The sequence below is a fragment of the Trifolium pratense genome, linkage group LG5 (genome assembly GCF_020283565.1).
Source record: "Trifolium pratense cultivar HEN17-A07 linkage group LG5, ARS_RC_1.1, whole genome shotgun sequence".
In the NCBI taxonomy this organism is placed as follows: Eukaryota; Viridiplantae; Streptophyta; class Magnoliopsida; order Fabales; family Fabaceae; genus Trifolium; species Trifolium pratense.
In genome coordinates, this window is record NC_060063.1 from 23930915 (window position 1) to 23956630 (window position 25716).

Below are 25716 nucleotides of genomic sequence, written 5' to 3' on the forward strand. Positions count from 1 at the left end.
TAGAATACATTGGTAAATATATATTTAGCAATAGCCACATGACTGATTTAAAGACATTATTAAAACGAGAGGGCATACTTAATGATAATATTAGATGTCCTTGTTCTAATTGCAAAAACGTCCCTTTCAAACACGTCAAAGATGTTAAACTTCATATTCTTAAGAGAGGGTTCAAACCTAATTATTGGTATTGGACTTGTCATGGAGAATGTGATCCGGAGTTGCTTGTAGAAATTAATAAAGACTCAGAAAACCTACTCAGTACAATTAAATTTGGTCACATTTATTCACCAGATTTTCCTCTTTGTCATCTTAGGTAACCTTCAATTACTCAACCCTCTTGTGACAGAATCGTTTACTTACACTTGTGTATTTTGAGTATGTTGTCTAACTCTCTTTTATGTGTTATGTGCTGGACCGTTGGGGGTCCAGATTCACAGGTTTTGTGGTATTCGATGTCGAGTCGTTGGTGAAGTTCAGCTCTGATTGTGACACGGGAAAAGGGTTGTATTTAGACTATAGAGTCTTTATGGCTTTTGAAACAAATCTTGATATTCATTGTTTGAGAGATGCACTGTTGTCATCCTTTATTTCTTATATTTTTTTCTTATTCACTTCATTTAGTAATTGTTTCTTTTATGGTATAATAGGACCATTAGATCTAAATATCATAACCGGTCAAGACAAATACACCAATGATGTATTTTTTGTCACATTTTTTTTAGTTTTTTTATTTTTGCTATCAGTATCCGGCGAACTGTTACTCCAATTTTTCATATACCGTTTAATATTAAAAATTTTCTACCATTATTACATATTACATCTAATCAGACTCGTGCGTGCACGGGTCGAAATTTCTAGTTAATATAAAAGATCCCTCACGATGAATTGATGTTTCTAATATGACCTGCTCCCATCTATCTAACGTGTTTCTAATCTAATTATTGAATTTATTTTTATATAAAAATTAAGGGTGTGCTCATATAGCTCATTAGTAATGAATTGAAGTTTCTAATATAGCCTGCTCCAACTCCAAGCCAACGTGCATGGTCTTGAAATTTCAAATTGATTAAGATTATATGATATAATTTGTATGTATGCACATAATCATGTACTTTCAGTATCAAGTATAAAAGCCAACGTGGGCTTGACCAAAAATAAAACAAAGAAAAGCCAACATGAGTTTCTAATATGGCCTGCTCAAGCCAACGTGTACAAATTGTATCAAATTAATTAAGAATATATACTTCATGTATGCTCTACTTCAATTCATCTTATAATATTCTACTTCAATTCATCTTATATTTGTTACGTACGGTATTAATTAGTAGTTATATATTTAAAATAATGAGATCGACAACTTAAATAATATATCTTACGCTTTTGTACGTTTTTTGTTTACAACAATTAATTTTCAAAAATCTTATGGTTTATAATTAACGATTTGTTCAATTGTTGTTGATTGATAAATTAAAAAAAACTAGATGTATTCAACAAATTCAAAGATGAAGAAGGAAATTTTAGTGAAAGACTACTTATAGGAAATGTTGAAGGGATGTTAAGCTTGTATGAAGCCACACATCTTATGGTTCATGGAGAGGACATTTTGGAAGAAGCCTTGTCCTTCACTACCACTCATCTTGAGTCCGTTGCCAAACTGAGTCATTCTCTTGCAATACAAGTCAAACGTAGCTTAAGGCAAACTGTTCACAAGAATATGCCAAGGCTGGAGGCACGGAGTTATAGTTCCATATATGAGCAAGATCCTTCACACAATGAAAATTTGCTCATCTTGGCAAAATTAGATTTTAATATGCTCCAACGACTACACCAAATTGAATTTGGCAACGTTTCCAAGTAAGGACTCTTAATTGTATTAACTAGAAAAACATTTTTAAATTTGATTTCATTATTAGACGAGTCCTTGTTATTAAATACTGTTGTTTTTGGCCTTTATGATAGATGGTGGAAAGACTTGGACGTGTGTAATAAACTACCGTTTGTACGAGATAGGATTGTTGAATGTTGTGTTTGGGGTTTGGCGGTATATTTTGAACCTCAATATTCTAGTGGAAGAGTTCTTATGGCAAAATTAATCATGATAATGACAGCAATTGATGATGCATATGATGCATATGGAACAATCGATGAATTAGAACTTTTTACTGAGGCAATTGAAAGGTGAGTTAGCATATCTCACTCACTCACTTACACACACACACACGCATATTTTTGTTTTCTTTTGATCTAATTGTTATGAAAATGATTTTCAGGTGGGACATGAGTTGTTTAGATAAACTTCCAGATTATATGCAGATTCTTTATAAGATATTCTTTGATTTTTACGAAGGAATTGAGCAACAAATGAAAAATGATGGAAGATTATATGTCGTGAAATACTACAAGAAAGAAGTAAGAACTTTTACAATTTTTTTTTTACTTTCACCACCACTTTAATCTGGTTCGGGGGCCAGTTCTGGAATCAAGTGGTTTCAGTCCCTTTAGAACTTTTCCTTTTTTTTTTTGATTCAAAGAACTTTTGCTTTTTATTAATATTCATTACTAATAATTGTTTTAATCATTAAATTCTTATAATTAACAAACAATAAGTTATATTTTTTATTTTATATTGGTAGGAGTTACATTACATAATTATTAAACAAATATTTCATTTTAATTTGATAAAATTTAAGTTTCAATTATTAATTTAAGAATAAAAGTTCACAAAAGTTTAGAAATTCGATTTTCTTTATTTCTTGAAATATAATTGCACGTATTTAACTTTTTGATGCTTCAAAAAATAATAGTGATTTACATCTCTCTCTTATACGTTCATAATAATGTTCTTAAAATTTAGCACAAAGGTTTTTAACGAAGGAGAAACTATTTAAGATTGAGTTTAGTAAAAAAATTCTTTGTAAAATTAAATTAAATTCTAGCTATACTGAAATTTGTACCTAAAATCAAATAAAATTAACTATTACATTGTATTCGAGTTGCAGTTCAAAAAATTCATTCAAGGTTATATAACTGAAGCCAGATGGTTAAACAAAAAATACCAACCAACTTTGGAAGAATACTTTCGATTAGCAATCGAGTCTGGTGGCTATGTACTGATGACAACGACTTGTTACATTGGTATGGGAGACATAGCAACAGAGGACATCTTCAAATGGATTTCAAATGAGCCAAAAATTGATAATGCGGCTATGGTCTTGGCAAGAATAATGGATGACATTGCTTCGAACGAGGTAGATATATATATAGCAATTATTTTCAAATATGTATATTGCTCTTAAAAAATTCAAATGACGTCAATACTTACATGAAATATTATTTGTTGCTTATAGTTTGAACATGAAAGAGATCACATTCCCTCGTTTTTGGAATGCTATATGAAGCAATACAATGTCTCTAGGGAAACTGCCCTTCAAGAAGGTCAAAGGAGAATTTATGATGCTTGGAAAGATATTAATAACGAATGTGTTAGGCCAACTCAAGTTCCAATGCCTATTCTGACGCGTATTATAAATCTCTCACGTTTTATGGATGTGGTTTATAAAGATAAAGACAACTTCACGGATCCTAAAGGAGAAATGAAATCATTCATTAAAGCTATGCTCGTAGAACCAGTACCAATTTGAACATCATTGAGTTTACCGTTTCAAATCGTTATATTTCTATTTAAATAAAGAAAACATGACATGTATGGTCTTTTTTTTTTCTTTTGAAAATTTGTGTTCAATGTATAAGCGTGTTATTTATTTATTTGCATTACTAACAATTTTCTCATGAGTATTAATATTGGCTAGATCATTATTATACATCCACCACTTATTTATTATTTTAATTTTTAAAATAAAAAGTTAAAGAGGTCAACCTCTAAGAACATAATATAAAAAGGAAGAGAGATACTTAGGAGGAGGAAACACGCGAATCTCCCCCAAGATTAAGAAAAGCGAAAATTAAATAGCCAAGCATAACGTTACTTTTTCCTTCAAAAAAAAAACATAACGTTACTTTCATATGAATCGGTAGTAATTAATATTTTGTCTCATGAATAATTTATTTAGTACTCAGCTCCCTTCGGCCTTATTTATAAGTAAAAGTCAACATAAGTGACACCCCTATATATTGAACTCAACTAGTATATAAAATTAGAAAATCGATTAAATACCTTAAAAACATTAAGAAAAAAGCAAAAACAGCAACACAAATGAATTTTCTCATTTTCTTAAAGTGAAATTGATTGTTGTAGGCTTGTATGATTCTAAGCAAATATCTATTCAATATATAGGGGTGTCAAATTTTTGTCAAACCTCTAGTCAAAACAAAAAATATGGCTTAATTACATTTTTGGTCCCTTATGATTATTTTACGTTTTAATTTGGTCTGTTAAGTTTAAAAAAATTTAAGTTAGTCCTTTTAGTCAAATTTCGATTTAAATCGTCCATGTAGCTAACGAATTTGCATAACTCGACAACTTAGTAGGGTGTTACGTGGATGTTTTAGACGAAATTAACTCAAAATTTAACAAAAAGTTATACGAAAAGAACTCAAAACTTAATAAAAAGAACGAACTTAAGTTGACATCAGTAATATATATATATATATATATATATATATATATATATATATATATATATATATATATATATATATATATATATATATATATAAAAGAGACCAAATTGAAACTTTGAAAACATAAATGGCCAACTTGAAACCTAAAATAAAGATAAGAACCAAATATGCAATTAAGTCTAAAAAAATTCGGTCTAAAAATTCAAAATAATATCATATACTCTCTCCGGCCTTTTTGGGCTTTTTGGGCCGAAGCCCAAAAAGAAAAATAAAACTATATGGTTACACGAATGTTCCTAGGCATGCAAGCCTCAGAAATGTCATCAAAAAGGAGATTTGAGATCCCACTAGGAGGAGTCTCCATTACATGAATTTGGAAAGAATTTATAGAAAAGCTAAAATTAGCCAGCCAATCGGCACTTCTATTTCTCTCCCGCCATGTATGTTTGAACTGCACCTGCCAATTCAACTTCAAAAGCTCTTGAATGCGACACACCAAAATAGGCGGTTTACCATTGATTTTGACGTTCCCCATTATCATGTCTACCAAGATTTTTGAGTCACTTTCCACCTGAAGGTGGTGAAAACCATTTCTCCACGCGAGCTGCATACCCAAGTACATCCCCCACATCTCAGCACTAAGAGCATCACAAGTTCCAATTTTGCGAGAGTACCCTGTTAGCCATCTTCCATTAGAGTCACGCAAGAGACCACCGCACCCAGCTAGCTCTAGAGTATCCTTATATGCTCCGTCACAATTAAGTTTAACCCACCCTTCTTGAGGTTTTTTCCAGCCTATGAAAACGGTGTTTCCATGGCTAATATTCATAGAATGGTGGTTACAATTGTCTATGTCATCAACCATTTTAAGGATAGTGTAGGTTGGATTGGATGGACGCTGAAAATCATCCTCAAAAATGGATTTGTTCCTCCATGTCCATATGTGCCAACAAGCCACTAAAAAGGTAGTTGTCCATTTCCTCTTTTGAATTCCTTTTAGCTGGTTGTTGATATTCTTGAAGATCCAATCCCTGTAATTAAAGGAGAAGAAATTAGTAATTTGATTGGAAGGGACCAACCTAATCCAAATTTGGATTGCTTTGGGGCAGTCACGTAAAACATGCAGAGTGGTTTCATTTTCTCTATTGCACTCGGAGCACGTGGGGGAAATTTTTATGGAGTAATTATAATTTAGGATACATGTGCCTGCATTAAAAATATGACTCTTCCTTCGGGTATAAAACCACAGGCATACCAAATTTCATGTCCCTTCCTCCGGGTACAAAACCACGCTCAATTGTTTTCCACACCCCTTCCTTTCCTTGGTAAACATTGCATGTATAAAAAGTTGGCGTCCATTCCATTGTGATTTCAAAAAGAAACACTTTGTAGTCATCTAAAGAGCAATGTAACATGAATTTTGCATTGGCAAAATTATTTTGTATTTAAATGACTTTGGTATTGGGATAGAAGACCAAGATTTTGTTATTGGGTTGCATATGAAAAATTTAACTGGATCATCAATGTTGTGACAAAGAACTAGACCATTATTTGAAGCTATGAGACTAATTGTATTTGATAGGAAACTCAAAACATTGTTAGGAACACCAGGAAATTGTTGGTGTTTAGTTAAAGAATGTAACTCTACTCTTTTTGTGACGTATCTTTGACTTATTTCATTGGATTGAATGAATAAGCATGTGTCATCCCTCCAAAACAATTTTTGAGTCTGCTTTGTTGTGAAAACCGCTTCTTCCGAACTTGCAAATGTTGATTTGAACTTGCAAATGCTTTTTGCGGGTAGCCAAGAAAATATCTCAAAAGTAATGTCTTGGGGTACTTCCATATTGTTGAGAAGGAAGAAAATAAAAGGAGGGATACAGGAAGACGTTGGGGTTGGGGATGGTTGAGGGTTGAAAATAAAAGGAGGGATAGATCGAAAGAGAAGAATAAGAAGTGGAAGAAGGTGATGGAGTAATGTTGATAATAGTGATATATCATTTTATTGCATGATTTCACTACTACAAAAAATGCATTTTATAGCGCTTATTTTGAGCTTTTATAGCGTTTAAAAGCGCTATAGATGTTGGCGCTATTATATGTCTGCTGCCTATTATAGCGCTTTCAGAAAACGCTATTGTAAGTAATAAAACGCTATAATATATGTGATTAAGGCGCCTTGGCAACATTATTTAATATCGGTTTAAGGAAGAAGCGCTATTAAAGGTTCCAGCTTTAATAGCGCCCGTGAATAAAACGCTATTATATGTCATAAAGTTCAAAAGCTTCTATAGCGCCCGCGTGCAAAGCGCTATTGTAAATATGTTTTCTTCCAAACCTTTTACAGCGGTTTATTAAGAAACGCTATTGTAAGTCTTACGTTTTTTTTTAATTCAAACCTGGAGGTTTTTTTTTTATTATTCAACCTGAAGCTTTTTTTTTTAATATGTAAACTTGGAGTTATTTTTTAATATGTAAACCTAGAGTTAATTTCAAATTTAAAAACTAGTAAATAACATCAACTAAATTTATAGAGAATAAAAAGTAATTTTTCAATATAACATGAAAAAATATAATAGATTTGGTCTGAAACAATATTTGAGTACATCTAACCAACAAAACAAACTTATGCTAATACAAAGGTCCTTATGATCCTCAACCTTAATCAGATTAAAACAACCAACCACAAGACAATAAAATTGATTTACTACAAGCTCCCAACAGTCCATTTCCTGCAACCGGTTGATGATCGTCAGAACACCACAGCAAACAAATTAAATTTAACCTAAGCATTCCTCTGCCATTTTACAACCAAGCCAGCTCCTCTCTCATGTTTTCAAGAAGTCGCTGAAAAATTAAAAATATACTCAATATAGTCAATATGTTGTGTTCATGAGAGATTGATCCAAATTTTGTTTCAAATTAATATTATACTAAAGAGAAAATGAGTATAACATCATATGCAAATCAAGATGCAAGAAAAAGTTAACCAAGACCACGACACCTAACTCACTTAAAGCACAACCAGTTTAACACTAAAACAAAACACCAACCTATGTTTTGCATAAAGCACACCTCACAATTATAACACCACCATAAGAGCAACCACTCAAAACTATATATAAAGAGTAAAAAATAGGTCCTGCGACTAGACCAAACACAATAGCAAAGAAGAGAAGGCTGGAAGCCACTCACCTCAACACAAACAATTGTAGCAGCTTTGTGCACAAACACAATACAAATTTAAAAAATAAAAATAGCAACTGCACACTTCATGTAACTTATCCACTTTTGTTTCCTACCTTAAACTTTTTGCCTCAGGAACAATATTTGTGACCATATAATCTTTCCATTCCTCCTTCACTTCATGCAACTTATCCTTAGAGAATAAAAACTAACATAACATCAAATACTTTATAGAGAATAAAAAGTAGAGAATAAAAAGTACTTTTCCAAACACATTTAATCTTGACAGAAGCATAAGGCATGTAGTATTTCAGTTGAGCAACGCACCAATAAAAAATTAAACAAACTTGGTTCAGAAGTATAGTATCTCAACTCAGCAACAAAAAATAATCCAACAACACTTGAGTTCTTCAATTAATTATAGTCAGCAGAACTATGTATGGCATATTGGTATTCATTTCTCTAGTCAAAATTACATTGTCTCTAAACTAAAGTTGCAACGTGCAATTAGTGTTATTCCTATAATCCTATAACAGACTACACTTCCATTTCAACCTACCTATGTGATTCAACTTTCAGTAAAAAAAAAAAAAAAAAAAAAAAAAAAACAAGTATGCTAAACTAGAAAGATAATAACTATTAAAAGTTACATATACATTTAGCCTATAGTTTCATTCAACTAGTAAAAGAAAGAAATAAACAACTCACATACCTAAGCCACTAGACCAAGAGTTGTTTTTGACTGATAAATAACTCTCATTGACAATAATCTTTGCCAATTAGTTCTTCGATAAGCCAAAAGTAAGATGAAGTAAATAAATACCACAAAAAAAAAGAAGGAAGGCGAGGAAGAGAAGATCTACCATCATCTTCTTTCTTCCCTCAATAGGCAAAACATTGGTAGTTTTATTACTTAGTCAAGACAATAGGCATACTATATGAACTCATGAATATTACAAATAGACAATTCACAAACTTAATATTGCACAGATTGAGTATGGGAACTTACTTGATGACGTCGACGAGGATGCAAGTGATCTCTTTTTGTGGCAACAACTTCTAGCAATGTACACAACTGCATGAAAAACGGGAAAAACCAAAAAGAGATGTAAGAATTTAGAGAAAAAAAAATGAAGAAAACGGAAAATCAATCAAACATTTCCAACATGAGCTACACCCAAAAACAAACACCTAATAATCATCCACCACTACACACCACAATATTACCAACAAACCAAACCAGCATTACTACTCAAAGCAAACTGCAAAGTTTCGCTAGTGATGCACCTTTGATCTAAATCATGTAGAAATTTGACAAAGTGAAATTATTATTCTTTTTGACAAACAAAAAAAAGTAAATATGATAATTACATGTCATGCCCCTGTCTAACCTTATAAAGATGGATTGGCAAAAATATCTGTAGAATATAGATACTAAGTTTTCCCTAGATATACTGAAGGTTCTTTATAATTTTAGGAGTCATTGATCTCTCACATTTCCTAATGTGGAATCTTCCTACCCAACTACTCCTCAATTCTATTTCGGTAACCAATCATTTAGCATTTGTAAAGCAAAATACGAAATGAGTCACTCAAACTGAATCACAAATTGATACCATTAAAATCTTGCTATCTTTCTACAACTATAGTTTGGCTTGAATGAGCATAAATGATCAAAAAATAAAAAAGATCAAGTGAATCAACACATCTATCTCATTGGAAGTCTCCTATATTTTCACCCTTTTCCTATCAGTAAATTTTCTCTATATTCTTTATAAAATACACCACCTCATTCTAGGCACTTGAAAGTCCCTTAGAGGAGCTCGGGTCGAAACTATTGTCCTCTTTACCACTCTTTTTACATATACAAGCCTTCCAATCTCTGATATAGGTAATTCCCTTAATCTGCAGATGTGTAAGTTCAATGGTGAGCAAAATTGATTTTCAATGAGATACAAACACAGGCACGCGCGCGCGCACACACACACAAAATCACAACTTCAAGGCCTCCAATTTCGATTAAAAATATGTTAAACTAAAATGAAAGAAACACGAACGAAAATTAGAAAGGAAATGGATATACCTGACTTCAGTTCCATAACGAAACACTTATAGGCATTTTGTAAATAAGGTTCAGGCAATGATCAATGTCGGCTATATTAAATAAGCAAAGAATTTCTAAACCAGAACACACAGAGTATAAGGAATATCTAAATAAGCAAAGAAAACTATATTCAATAATAAGGCATATGGAATGCTTAAACCAGAACACAGTCAATAAATATCCCAATATACAAAAGCAAACTTGAAGAAAACTACTTCACCCCAATACAAATCTATCTCCCTATGATAGAAGCAAAATCCTCCCTCTACTCCTAAAGATAGCATCTCCATAAGACAAATAAGATAAGCATTTGAGCTTCAGAATTCAGTTATCTAAGATAAGTATAATAGACTGAACCACTCTAAACATTGCCACAAAAGTGAATTTAGCATTTGATTTGTAATTACCATGAGTAGCATATTTCTCACAGATTCATATGCTTTGGAACCTGATGGACAAAACCAAAATGACCAAAACAAGTAATGATTACACTTAATAATTCCTTATTAATTTAATCAATTATTATTCAACTGGGATGATAGATCAAGACCTGGAGCATATGCACAAAATATATTCAATTTCAATTGTAAAAATAAGTACCAAACCATATATTGTGATATAGAACTCGTTAATTTTTTAACACATGTATCTAATGGCTCTATTCCTAAAGCATGTCACAATGAAAAGGATACACATAATATTAAGATTTAAAAACATATAATTTATGACCAATTATTATATTATAATCATAAAAAACAACACAAAACTATGCATCTTACCAATGGTATCTTAGCTTTTGCGCATTAGAAAGTTCTCCAATGGTAGATACAGCCCCCGTGGGATGGTCTAAAACAAAAACTATGCATCTTACAAAAAAACCAAGAAAAAAAAACCTAAAAAAGCAACATGAAATTAATACAGAGCAAAATTGAAATTACCTTGAGCTCCTGTAAAGCAACAAGTATTTCCCTAAAACCTTTCAGGTATGCCTTTCTTATAATAACCTAAAATAAGTAGAAGAAGGGCGTGAGGTGTTGAAAGCAAGAATTTAGGGTTTGATAATCACGAGGATTAGGGTTCAATTGCTGGGTCGGGAGAGAAATCACGAGATTTAGGGTTCGATGATGGAGTGTTGGGTCGAAACGAAAGAACTAGGATTGACGGAGATGGAGGTGAGGTGCTAAGTTGAAACCAAGGAACTTGATAAGGATAAAGATGGAGGTTTGATGAGATGGAAAGTAGAAGAACCAAGGGTTCGACGGTGAGTGATCAAAGAGGAACGACAGATAATGAGAAACGAATTAGGAAAGTAAGGGATAGCAAGGACTGTTCTATTTTTGCTATATATATTTTTTAATTTATTAATCAACAACTAAGGGGTCAAAGGTTCGACACCCGGCAACCACAAATTTCTTTTATTAATTTTGACTACTATAGCGCTTGTGTCAAAAGCGTTATTATATAGTATCGGATTTAATAGCGCTTTCCTTAGAAGTGCTATTATAGTGATCCGCGTGCGCACCTTTAATGGCGTTTTCTCGAAAAGCGCTATTATATTGTCACGGCGTTTGATGTTTTAATAGCGCTTTCCATATAAGCGCTGTTAAATGGGCTCCGTTTCAGGTTTTAATAGCGCTTTTAAATAAGCGCTATTAAATGTGCGCTATAAAAGCTAATTTTTGTAGTAGTATGCATATGGTGATTATGTGCAAAATTTGAAGTATGAAGAATGTTAGGGGCACTAGAAGACTTATTGATTCTTCACACCTAAGAGATTACCATCTCCTGCTAGAACAAAGTTTTCTAGATATTTTAATTGATATTTACAAATATAATTAAGATGCGAAACATATCGTTATGATCTCAATTGCTTTACTTTTTACACGGGTTTGATTTAATTTTTCACATATCTTTTTGAATATTTTAATTGAAAGGTTTACAAAATTAATTAAGATGTGAGGCCTAATTAAGGTTATAATCCAAGAAAATCTATATTTAAAATGCAATCAACTTTTAAAATCTTTAATCCATAATTAACAACATCATAGAAAACGTAGAAAGTAAATAATTACCTATAACTTTAACCAATTAGAAGATGAGCTATTTGCTTGAGAAATCATCGGTGAATGTTGAAAACACTTTCAAATCCTTCACAAGAATATCATCAGTTGTATTTACTTGTCAATGGCTTAAAAGTACTTTTGGTAAAACTATTGAGGTACTTCTCACACTCATACCAATCTCCAACAAGAATTTTTTCTTCAAAATACTTCAAATTGAAGAAGAGAGAAGATTCTTGCTCCAGCCTAAACTCAAATAAATGTCAAGAGACGCCACTGTCTTATCTCTGAGCACAAAACCATGAAATATTCTATTACATTTACATAAATACTTAAATAAAATCAAGACTATAACTAATGTTTAAAATATGAGAAGTAATTAAGAAGATAGTAGTAACAAAAATAATTGTAATGTTGATGACTTTGATGTTGCAGAAAACACAACATATGACATTCAATAAAACCACATTTGATTGTGATTCTCTACAATATCATGGATCCATCAATGTTTTAAATAGAGTTATATGCTATTGCAATCTATTCCACGACAAAACAATTTTTATTTTGTCAAAATTATGAAACATCGATTAAGACCACATTTGAATGTGATTCTCCAAAATATATCACGGATCATAACCTGATTGAATTGTTAATGTGACTGCTATTTAAAACTATCATGAGAATGATATGATGATCAAGATCACTACTTCTCCAAGGCTTCAAAGTACTTTTGATTAGAGGTGGACAAGCACCCATGAACCTCTTTGAATCTGCATAAATCGACTGCAAAAGAACCGACTTGGACGAATCAAACTAGGTCTAAGGGGTAAACGTGTGATAAGTATGGTCTCATACAATGGAGATCAAACCTCCCAAAGTTATAGAAGAATCACCCTGAAATTGATACACATTTATGAGTTGTTGTAGATCTAGCGCCGCAGGTGTATGTGAAAGGAAAAATAGTTAAAGTCGAGAAAACATTTTTTCTTTTGTGAAAAATGTTGGCCGTTGGATTTAATTTGATGAAAATTGATAACATGAATGGTCAAGATGATAAGTTTTGTGTTTCTTTTTGGTAAACGTGTAACCTAGCTTTTTACTTTACTTGGCTCTATGAGTCTATGCCTTAAAATAATAGTAAAATTAGTTTGTCTTCAACTCTTAGGAACCATCAGACAATGAAAAATCGTATGAAGTTGATTCATCTTCTAAAATTAATGTTTGCATACCTCCCATGCCTCTTCTGAGTCTTATCTCCTTTTTTTTTTTACAAGAACAAAAAAAAAATCAATTTCATTAATAAGCAAATTTGTAAACATAGTATTAGATAAAAGGTGGCTAGCGTTTCAATAGAATGAACAATGCTACAAATTAACATTACAAAAAATTATAAGAAAATATATACTCCCTCCGTCCCAAATTATAAGGGAAAAATGCCCATTTTTTTTGTCTCAAATTATAAGAGAAAAATCATTTCCAAGAATGTTTTTTTCCTTATTTTCATAAAATTAAATGCAAATTGCATTTAATTTATTCTCTCTCTCATTTTCTCAATAAACAACAACCAATAAAAATTGTTTTTACATCTTCCTATGCAACTTATTCCAAGGAAAACCCACAAAAACATACTTCAAATTCTCATGTTTTACTTTTTCTTAATAAGTGTGATTTTTTTATTTTCCCTTATAATTTGGGACGGAGGGAGTATAATAAAATCTAATAGACTCTAACTTACTAGTATAAAGACTCAATAGCTTAAACCAATACTCTCTCCGTCCCAAAATATAAGGGAAAATTGGTCAACTAAAGTTGATGTATCTAGTCCAAATTTTTAACCAAATACATCAACTTTCTTTGACCAATTTTCCCTTATATTTTGGGACAGAGTAGTACTTTATTATCCAACGGGAACTACACACAAATTACCCAGACCTCGATAGTTCCAACTTATGATACTCAATACTCCGGCAGGCTCGGTAACTAGAGCTTGCCTCTAAAAAATGCTCCACAAAAAATGGATAAAGTCCACTCAAGCCACCAACATAGTACTACTTACTCTATTAATATTGTAAGATGTTGGCTTTTATATATATATATATATATATATATATATAATCGAGTTAGCTTATGTATCAAACAATTCGAACTGTATAGAGTTTAAGTTCAACTCATTTAGTTACGAACCTTAATTTTAGCTCAAGTTCAGCTCATTTGGGTTCATGAATCGAGTTCAACGAATTAATTATCGAATTGAGTCTCAAACTATGTTCGAGTTGGCTCTGTTCATTCCTAGCTCTAACGACATGTTTAAATTTTCAAAATCACACCTGACCATGTTTAAATATTTTCACCCGAGATTTGTGAGCCACAAAACCTAAAACTCGTATAAACTCCATTGAAATTTTCAATTTGAAAATATGTATAGGGTCTGCGGTAGGGGCGAACCTACATTGAGGGCCGACTATGGCCTTGGCCAAAGTTGAACTTTCATTTTTAATAGGTAGACGAGTGCTAAAGTCACACTCTCTAACACACTCCAGTAATACTTGTTCAAAAAAAAAAAACACACTCCAGTAATAGTTCGCCATGTCATACACTTTGTTCATTCATTTACCTGTAACCGGCCAGTTCTATTTTGTAACACTATAACCATTTTTGATTTATTTATTTATTTAATTGGATTTCAACCCTTCATCTTCAATACTCAAATTCCCACCCAAGATTGCTTCTTCGTGTACCATCTGCATCAAAAGGCATCATGATAATTGAAGTTGTTGATACTCCATGGAAACACAAATATTCATAAAAGAGAAAAAGAAAAAAGAAATGAGATCTGAAAAATCTCTCAACAAAAATACGGAATCCATATAGAATAACACCAAATGTGGAGCTCAACTCATTGCTAATAGAGACAACAAGATGGGGTGTATCATAATCGGCCATGAACATTGACAGAGGAGAAGAAGAAAGAGTCATGGAGTTTGTGGAGAACGACATCTGCAGTTTAATTTTTTTAATTTAAAAAAAAAATGCTAACTAGTGTCCTTTGTAAAGTATAAAAAATGTGATTTTCAATGCAAAAATTGCTTTTTTTTTTATCCTTAACTAGTGCCCCCAAGGCACTAGTGCCCCCAAAACACTAGTTAGCATGACTCTTAAAAAAATATAAAATTTGTAGTCCAACAACTTGTACAGCCGAACAGAAGGTAAGATGTTTAAAATAATGGATGACGCGGCTAAATATTATTGGAGTGCGTTAGAGGAGTCTGTTAGAGAGTGTGACCCTAGCACTCCTCTAATATGATATACTCCCTTCGTCCCAAATTATAAGGAAAAAAAGCTCATTTTTTTTGTCCCAAATTATAAGAGAAAAAATCATTTTCAAGAATGTTTTTTTTCCTTATTTTCATAAAATTAAATGCAAATTGCATTTAATTTCTTCTCTCTCTCATTTTCTCAATAAACAACAACTAATAAAAATTGTTTTTACATCTTCCTATGCAACTTATTCCAAGGAAAACCCACAAAAACATACTTCAAATTCTCATATTTTACTTTTTCTTAATAAGTGTGATTTTTTTATTTTCCCTTATAATTTGGGACGGAGGGAGTATATACATATTATCGTTAAATTTAATCAAAAGATTTCGTGTGACTCAGTGGTAAAATGGTGCACCCTATGATTGTTGCGGCCCATCCCAATATGTTAATGTACCTCTGCAACTGGAAACAAATAAGCAATAATGTTATTTTAATTCATTTTCAAGAAATGGATAATAGACAACTTTCATCGAAAATAATATTATTTCTTATTTTCAATATAATTTAGTGTATAATTTCTTCGATATTTGGCCACACCATTATTAAATATTTGGATCCGCCCGCTTGTTCAAAAAAAATATTTGGATCCACCCCTGTTCTGCGGCCGACAACTTTTGGGTGAAAATATTTAAATATGGTCGGTTCAACTATTATTATTATTTGGGTCTTGTTAACATGTGCCTTTAGGGCACATGTTAAGATATACGAAAATAGAAATTCAACATTTAATAATACAAGAAATTTAATGCTTCAAAAGTCAAAATACACAAATTAACATTTAATAATTTCTATTTTTCTTCCTTAACATGTGCCTTAAGGGCACAAGTTAACATTCTCCTTATTATTTTTGGTTTATAGACGTTTAATACTATCAGTTTTTACATTTCTATAGTTGAACTAGGATTTTTGTGCTTCAAGTATTATTGCACACCCACACACACCTACCGAAAAATTAAATATCCAATTAATTTTCAATTTCAACCGCGTTACAAGAAAGAGAAGATCAGGTGAATTTATGTATCCTTTTTTCCTTCCCAATATTTGATGGGATTCAAATGCTAATTTTAGGAACTCTAAGATTTCATTTAATATTTTGCTCTCAAGTCTCAATTGTTGCTTTCCAAGAAGGAATTTATACAAAGTATTGGAATGCTCTATCACTACAGTGCACTTTTATTATATAATGTGTTCTCTTATTTGTTTAGTTTAAAACAGAACCTAAATCAAACCTTCACTAACACTATTGTATCAGAAAAAATAATTTGTCACTATCAAAATGATGAATTCCGCCAACAAAGGCAATACTACCCTCACTGACACTGATGAAACAAAACTGTCAATTCAAAACCTCAACAATCCCATAGCTACAAATATGCAATTTGAAATTAAAAAGATTGGAATCCTTTTTGATTATGATTTCTATATACCAGACGAAGGAGACCACACTGGCATTGCTTTCCGGCTGGCTTATTTTTCGGTTGCTAATTATTCTCTAAGTAACAAGGCGCTATGCGTTTATGTGGGATCTATGCTATGCTCAGTGGTTCCTGGATTGAGAACCTCTGTGGAGAAATCACTGAATGAAATCGGCGTCAGGGCTCGTTTCGTGAAATTACCAAGCCAGGCTAAAGAATACAAGATGCATATTTCAAATGCTAGTCAACTGGACTGGTCATCTATCCTTGTAATTTTCGGCTATTGTATCCTTATTCTTTTCAAGCATAACGATTTTAAAAACGACGCAGTTGGTTATAACAATTATATATCAAACTGTATTCTTGGATTGCAAGCTAAATTTAGGTGGGATCCTAGCACCAAACTTCGTATACCATTAGATGGTGCAAAAGTAAACATAATTAGCACTATGCTTAGTTCTGATGATCTTCGTGCAACCGTAAAGAAGTTCCTGATTAGCAGCTCCAATCATCCTGATTCACAAATTGGTGACGTGTGTAAATATTTGAGCGACGTTTTATCTAATTAGTTGGAGATGCTGGTTGTGAATTTGCTGAAGCTTTACGGCATTTGGATTTACTTTCAGACTCTGTGGTGAAAGAGTTAGTGAGTTAAAGATGGGAGGTTATGGTTCAAATGTTTTCCACCTTGTGCGAAGTTCAAGTGATGATGAATATTTAAATTTAGATTAGTTTAGAATTTATATTGAGACTCCTAATTTTCTCAGTAGAAGTTAATAAGTTCCTGAAATCTGAATTGTCATAGTACCATAGGGCTGGTTATTTCATTTGAGGATATTAAAATTTAAATTATGTTTTGGAAATGTTTAGTTCTTGTGAATTGATATCATTATGGTTTAGTTCTTGTGATTTTCTTCTTCTTGGTATGGATGAAATATTTTGATTATTATTTTAAGCAATAATTAATTTAAAATATTTAAGAGTTGAAACTAGTGGGACTTGGAGTACTTGGTAAGGTGAATTTATTTTGATCACAAGGGGTCTCAGGGTTTGCCAGCAACAACATCTAAGCATGGTCTTGAGATGGTAAATTATTTTGACGAGGAAAAAGCAGAGAAAAACAGAGAAACTAGTTTTTATATTTTATAAGCAAATTGTTAGTATATTATAATGTTATGTTAGTTTTTCTCCTTGTCAGAACTTGAACTCTGGACCTTCAACTCTTAACCCTCGACTCAACTACCTTAACCAGTTGAGCTATACCCATCCGGCAATAGTTAATATGCATAAGCCTTTTCTTATGCATGGTGCATAAGTCATTCACAGCCATCAGATGATTTTACACATGTAATAATCATAACTAAAAAACTTTATATTTTTGCTTGCTCAATTTCGGTCATATTTTACATGCGATTCGATCACCGATTTCGAAAATTAATACCGGAAACATTCATAAAATCGAACGACGATCAAAACGGTATAAAGAACGTCGAGTTTCGTTGATTATTGAGGGAGAACGAACCGGGTCGACGAACCGGGTCGTCGTGACCCGTTTCTGCAGAAAATGGGTGAGGAAGATGATGAACAGTGACGCGCGTCCACGGCCACTCTAACTGGCGGCGCTTGGGGGCGCGTGCGGTGCCAAGGAGACTCCAATTTTTTTTATTATTTTTACATAAAAATAGTAAATAATTTTCTGAGAATTTTGGGACCAGTTTGGTATTTTTCTGAGACCTGGAACTAGTTTTAGTTAATTAAATGAGGTAAATATGCTTTTATAAATATAAGATATTAATAAAATTTTCCCAAAATTTTATTTAGGGTATTTTGAATTATTTGGAACGGTTGGAGATGCCTCACTCTCTTCGGTTTTATATCGTCTTAAAAATTTAGATTTATTTCACAATTTTTATTAAGGGTTAAATATGTTTTTGGAGAACAACTCTTTGAAACCATTCACAGCAAAAATGGTTTCATACCGTTATACACTGAAACCATTAGTCTAGTTAAATGGTTTCATGGCGTTATACACCGAAACCATTATTATAGTTAAATGGTTTTATATGAGCATTAGTGTCAAGATGTTATACACTGAAACCATTAGTTTTGTTAATTGGTTTCAAGATGTTATACACTGAAACCATTTGTCTAGTTAAATGGTTTGATACTGTTATACACTTAAACCATTATTATAGTTAAATGGTTTTATATGAGCATTAGTGCCAAGATGTTATACATTGAAACCATTAGTCCTTTTAATTGCTTTCAAGATGTTATACACTGAAACCATTTGTCTAGTTAAATGGTTTCATACTGTTATACACTGAAACCATTATTCTAGTTAAATGGTTTCATAGCGTTATACACTGAAACCATTAGTATTGTTATTTGGTTTCAAGATGTTATACACTGAAACCATTAGTCTAGTTAAATGGTTTCATAGCGTTATACACTGAAACCATTATTTTAGTTAAATGGTTTCATATGGGCATTAGTGCCACATAACCATTTTACAAAACCATGCTACATAAAGCAAAAAATCATATAAAGCAATTAAGGTTAATTTAGTTGAAAAAAATTTGGATAGTATGCATGAGATATTGGATTCGATCATTTCTTTATTGTAAAGAAAAATCGATATATATATATATATATATATATATATATATATATATATATATATATATATATATATATAATTAATGTATGAAATTTTATTTATATTGTGATTATGATTGATAAAACTTAAAATTAAATTGTATGTTTGATAAGTATGCTTTATATATACATGAACCATTCGTTATTATGTTGGGCTTCGAGGGGGTGTATGACGAAAATTAATTAAAAATGGATTTTTATAATATATACTTCAAAGGAACAAAAGTTATTATTTAATTGGAAACGGGGGGCGCGCTAGAAATTTGGGGGGGGTGCGCTAGAAGTTTGGAGGAGGGAAAAAAATTGGGGGCGCGCTAGAAATCTAAGGGAGGAAAAAAATTGGGGGGCTCACAAGAAATCTAGGAGAAAAAGGAAAAAAAATATTGGGGGGGTGCGCTAAGCAAAAGGGGGGGCGCAAGTAATGGGGTAGTATATGGGGGGCGCGCGAGTAATGAATTGCCTAATTTTGGGTTTGGGCTGACCTTTGGTTGACTTTTGGTGTAGGAAGCAAATATGGTGGGTGTAGGAAGCAAGTTTATGCATGATCCATAAGTTTGGGCTTATGCACCATAACCACACCCTACCCATCCCACCCCAAATCAGAGAAACTAGTGATTGGCTTTATACGATTAGTACATGCTCATTTAAAATCACTAAATGAGATTGATTTTGCTAGGTTAAAATCAACAAATCTCTTTTGTGGTTTGTTTTTCCATTTGCTTGTGGAGCAATTATGGCTTTCTCACACATTCGCCACTTCTATCCCATTTAATTATTTAAAGGGTGGTGTTAAACGGTGCACCAAGTGCACTGATTAATGAAGATTAAATACTTATGAGACCCACTATTATAATACTTGATAACTACAAACTAATTTTATTATTTTTTTGATATTAGCAAAATAAAATGCAAATACCTTTTCAATTGCAACAAACACACGGACGTCCTTAGCCACCTCTATATTATTGTTTTTTTTAACAATTGAAACATGTATACCTTTTCTTCTTTCATGATGGGAACAAACAAAAAATTGAATCACGATGAAAAACATACATATTCACGATGAGAACAAACAAAAATTTGAAGAAAGGAAAGAGAGAAAAAGAGTAACCATGAAAGAGAGGCAGCTTATAACAATATATAAAAAAGATAAGTGAGTTTCGGCTGGATTTTTTATATTGTCCAAATTACTTTCATTTTAAATTCAAATTTTAAATTCAAATAACACAATAGATCTAATAAGGCATCAAGTACGTAACATATTATAACTGCACAATGATTCTTTCTTATTTTCAACAATCACAATTCTTGCAGAAATTAAAATAAAGAATATTTTTTAACTGCAAAATTTTATTAATCTCTCATTTTTAATTTCATAACATAAAACATTTTTTTTAAACACGGGCAGAGGCGGAACGCGCTAGTAATGCATAATATACACTACCCGCTTGTACCAAAAAATATAGCACTCAATTTTTAATTTTTTTTTTCATTGACGTAATAAATAGGACTCGACTAGAACAAAAACGCACACTGTCATGTCATGATTATCAGGCTTTGTGATAAGGTTTCTTTGTTACCGTTTTCGATCTGTCTAACACCAAATTCAATTTTCATTCTAATTGATCTTCGATTCAACCCTAGTAAGAAACCCACAATGTCTCATTGTCGCGAATCTTTCGTTCAAGCCAATTTCTTCTCTGTTTGTGAATCTGATTCGCTCTCCGTGAATCTTGATTACTCAAGCCCTAACAAGTTTATTTTAATGGTTTTGCCATTTTAGGGATTCATTTTGAAAGAGATATGTAGAAATGGAAAAGAATTCTAAGCATCTTGATTCTACCTTCAAGTTTATCAACGTCGCTCAGGTTGTATCAATGTAATTGTTATCACTCTTTCAATTTTCGATTCTTTATTATCTTTTTAAATTTTTCTAATCGATTTGACATGAATGTTGTTTTGAGGTTGATTTTTGTTTGCAATATTAATATGTTGTTAATCTTGTTTATCCAAGAAGATGCTAAATCCGTGAGTCTTGATTATTCAAGCCTAAGAATGCTAATTTGGATTGAAAGAAATTGTATAGTTTCTAAAACAATTATTAATACAGGTTTTCGGATATTGTGTTTGGATGACCCAATTAGATGTATTTTTTACCAAACATATTGCTTATAATATGAATTCTTTATTCATATGGAATCAGGATGGTATACATAAAAATTTTATGGTCTATATTCAATTTGAAATATGAATGTTGTCTGCCTTGGTGCCTTTGACGCGAAATTGAGTATATGTCCCTCTATGTTCCTAAATTGATATATGTCCCTTGAAGCCTCTAAATTGAATATATGTCCTTGGATGTCCCTAAATTTAATATATGTCCCTAAATTGATGTTCTGAATGAATGCAATTCGATGTCCCTAAATTGATGCTCTAAATGAATGCAATTCGATGTCCCTAAATTGATGCTCTAAATGAATGCAATTCGATGTCCCTAAATTGATGCTCGAAATGAATGCTTAGTCATAACTTGAAAGTGGAGATGACCCTTGACACGATGACTATACATATGCTTTTTCATAATGGTAAACTGGGATGGTGGTTTTATGCCTGTGTGACCTCAGAAGTGAAAATTGGATATAATATGTCCCTTAATGACTCTAAATTGTTGGCCTGAATGCAATTTCCTTATTAATTGTTGGATATATGTCCCTTGTTGACTCGAAATAGTGTATATGTCCATCGTTGTCTCTAAATTAATATATGTCGCTTTATGTCCCTAAATTCAATGTGTCCTTGGATGTCCCTAAATTCAATGTGTCCTTGGATGTCCCTAAATTGATGCTCCGAATGAATGCAATTCGATGTCCCTTAATTGATGCTCTGAATGAATGCAATTCGATGTTCCTAAATTGATGCTCTAAATGAATGCAATTCGATGTGAATGCTTAGTCATAACTTGAAAGTGGAGATGACCCTTGACACGATGACTGTACATGCTTTTTCATAATGGTAAACTGGGATGATGGTTTTATGCCTGTGTGACCTCAGATGTGAAAATTGGATATATGTCCCTTGATGACTCGAAATTGTTGGCCTGAATGCAATTTCCTTGTTAACTGTTGGATATATGTCCCTTGATGACTCGAAATAGTGTATATGTCCATCGTTGTCCCTGGATGTCCCTAAATTGATGCTCTGAATGAATGCAATTCAATGTCCCTAAATTGAAGCTCTGAATCAATGCAATTCCATGTCCCTAAATTATTGATGCTCTGAATGTATGCAATTCGATGTTCCTAAATTGATGCTCTAAATGAATGCAATTCGATGTGAATGCTTAGTCATAACTTGAAAGTGGAGATGACCCTTGACACGATGAATATACATATGCTTTTTCATAATGGTAAACTGGGATGATGGTTTTATTCCTGTGTGACCTCAGATGTGAAAATTGGATATAATATGTCCCTTAATGACTCTAAATTGTTGGCCTGAATGCAATTTCCTTTTTAATTGTTGGATATATGTCCCTTGTTGACTCGAAATAGTGTATATGTCCATCGTTGTCTCTAAATTAATATATGTCGCTTTATGTCCCTAAATTCAATATTTGTCCTTGGATGTCCTTAAATTGATGCTCTGAATGAATGCAATTCGATGTTCCTAAATTGATGCTCTAAATGAATGCAATTCGATGTGAATGCTTAGCCATAACTTGAAAGTGGAGATGACCCTTAACACGATAACTGTACATGTTTTTTCATAATGGTAAACTGGGATGATGGTTTTATGCCTGTGTGATCTCAGATGTGAAAATTGGATATAATATGTCCCTTGATGACTCTAAATTGTTGGCTTGAATGTAATTTCCTTATTAATTGTTGGATATATGTCCCTTGATGACTCGAAATAGTGTATATGTCCATCGTTGTCCCTAAATTAGTATATGTCCCTTATGTCCCTAAATTCAATATATGTTCCTGGATGTCCCTAAATTGATGCTCTGATTGAATGCAATTCGATGTCCCTAAATTGTGTATTTGCTAAAAGAAACTAAGACAAGTCTTACCAGATCATCGTCTACTCAGATAGTTAGCATAACCATGTATTCATACATTCTCTTAGCGTAGTGAGCATTCCCATGTAATTTTCCCCCACCTTGCAGCACTGAATAATCATCATTTGGTGATAAAAGATGAGTCAAAATTGTCCAACACAAAGCCATACCATTACAAAACCTTTTCTCCTGAACACTAATGATATGATAACATTGGACTAGGTCCATGAGATCAAGAGTTTGACCCAACTCACCTAAAAGGAAGCACTGACCTGTTTCTATCCCCTTCAAATTCATATAATCAACAGCACCCACCCCCTCCTTTTTCATAATCCAATTGTTATCATTAAATTGAACTAAGCTCAATGACTCTATTCCTGCCCACATTGCTAATTCCTTCAAAATCAAACAAAATTTAATTTGGGTCTGACCCATTATGTTAAAAGAGATACCAACCTTGCCAATTGACCCATTTGCCCTTTGAACTTCTTTTCTAATCCAAGTCAAATCAACCGAGTTAAGAGCTAGACCCACCATGTAAGATATCAAAACTACCCTTCTCTCTTTCTTCAACAAGAAAAAACCTTCCACGTTCTCCATTAAAGAAATCTCTACTCCCATGTCCGGTGCTTCTCGCCATGGTGGAACCGACACAAGTCGATATAAGTCTGGCGGTTTCGGTGGTGGTTTGATAACAATCACCTGCTTTTTTCTTTCTTGAATATATGTATTTGCAGAGATTCGTTCATGCAAATCGGAGTCCGACGAAGATCGTTGTGATAATACTGTCACCGATCGGCCGGTGTCTAGAGGCTTTAACGGAAGTCATGGCGTTTGACTGCGATGGTGGTTCAACTCTGCGTTTGGAGATTTCAGCGGTTTGAGTGGCAGAACTCGCTGCGGTAGTGCCGTCACAGGTCTAGTGGTGTTCTGCCATGTTGGCGGAGGCTGCACCGCTGATCTATGTACACAATCGTTATCTGCCATCGTACTTAGCACCCTCATTTTCTCGGTCTCAACCTTAACTGTAGTTTCAGACACCTTCATCACTATTGTTTCCGGCTGAAACTCTGATTTGTTCAGGTGAGTTTCTTCTCTGACGTCGTAAAAATTATGGTTACCACCATCAGTTTGCGGTGGTTGAGGTGAGTCCCACGACCACGCACTATTATCGCTCCATTCCTACTCTTCGTGATAGTGGTGCACTCTTCCCCGTGGTCGCCCACAACAAAGACGGTTACGACGAGCCCGTTCCTCTTGAATGAGCTCGCGAAACTGCTCCACCGTGACTGGCAGTCTTGATTGTTGTTCCAACACCATCTGACGAATTTGTTGTAACTTTGTTTCGATGTTTCCCAATTTTTGTTCCATTGAATCAAATCTCGCATCCATCGTTTTCTTTGGTGTGCAGCGCAAACCAAGGCTCTGGATACCAATTGATAGGACTCGATCTCGATTATTACTGAACATTGATCAATAAAATAAAATAGTAGAATATAGTAGTGAATAAAAATTCTTATTGCTCGAATAGCTAGAGTTCATGTGGGATCTAGCTCACAATACAAACAGAAGATTAAAATGAAAGGAAATAAGCTGTAACTGATAAGGGAGGCACTTCGAGAGGCCTTACCTCTCCTAGGGTAAAATTCACCACTCAAATCATGCATAAAAAACAATGGCAGGAAAACATTCTCCTATTTAATCAATCAGGTCTAGATTTACTTTCTCTTCCCTCGCTGAATAAGGAAACATTCCTATAAGGGAATGATTAGCTGTATCATTCTGCCCACGGTTCCTTTTATAAAATCTGTCATAACTATCAATACCTCCCCCTTCAAAATTCTCCTTGACCTCAAGGAGGAATCTGGGAAACTCTTTCATCTTGTCAGCTATCTCCCAAGAGTTTTCAAATTCAGGCAATCATTCCCATTTGACCAAAACTTCCACTTCTCCTTGGTCATTCCTTCGAGTATCTAATGCTTCTTCAGGTTCTGGTTCCAGCTGCGACTCTTCATTCAAACCAGTTGGTAAAGGTTGGAAATGATTCCTTCTTCCATAGACCCAATTAAGCAAACAATAGATTGAAGGAGAATTTCTCCAATAGCATTCACAAGCAACTTTAGCCATAAAAACATTGAATTTTTCTGGATCCCATGGTATTATCCTCACCGATGAATTTAATACCACCATTTTCACAATGGCTAAATGAAACAACCCCTCTAGGTAGCAAACACTTAGATTCCAAGTAAACATTAAGAATGTTGTCAGAAATTTGTCACTTGTAGTGGATTTCATGAACATGGCATGAACAACTTGCAATAAATCAAG

General features: G+C 33.1%; 1 protein-coding gene and 1 long non-coding RNA gene across 5 annotated transcripts; one reads left to right on the top strand and one right to left on the bottom strand.

Moving 5' to 3' along the window:
* Positions 1-1489: 1489 nt before the first annotated feature.
* LOC123882931 (probable terpene synthase 2) lies at positions 1490-3772 on the top strand (the record flags this gene model as incomplete). Its single annotated transcript, XM_045931582.1, has 5 exons — positions 1490-1857; positions 1963-2181; positions 2274-2412; positions 3003-3251; positions 3351-3772. Coding segments are annotated over 5 exons (1269 nt in total), but the record flags the coding sequence as incomplete, so codon positions are not given.
* A 3327-nt stretch (positions 3773-7099) lies between these two features.
* LOC123887158 lies at positions 7100-11187 on the bottom strand. 4 transcript variants are annotated; one of them, XR_006801374.1, is made up of 6 exons: positions 10813-11171; positions 10654-10720; positions 9559-9675; positions 8780-8845; positions 7887-7963; positions 7100-7431 (listed from the first exon to the last, which is right to left on the bottom strand). It is a non-coding gene; the product is annotated as an uncharacterized LOC123887158 (long non-coding RNA). The 4 variants fall into 4 exon arrangements; XR_006801375.1 differs by having other exon boundaries at positions 7168-7431; positions 9510-9675; XR_006801373.1 differs by having other exon boundaries at positions 7133-7431; positions 9559-10720; positions 10813-11187.
* Between the last annotated feature and the right edge of the window lie 14529 nt (positions 11188-25716).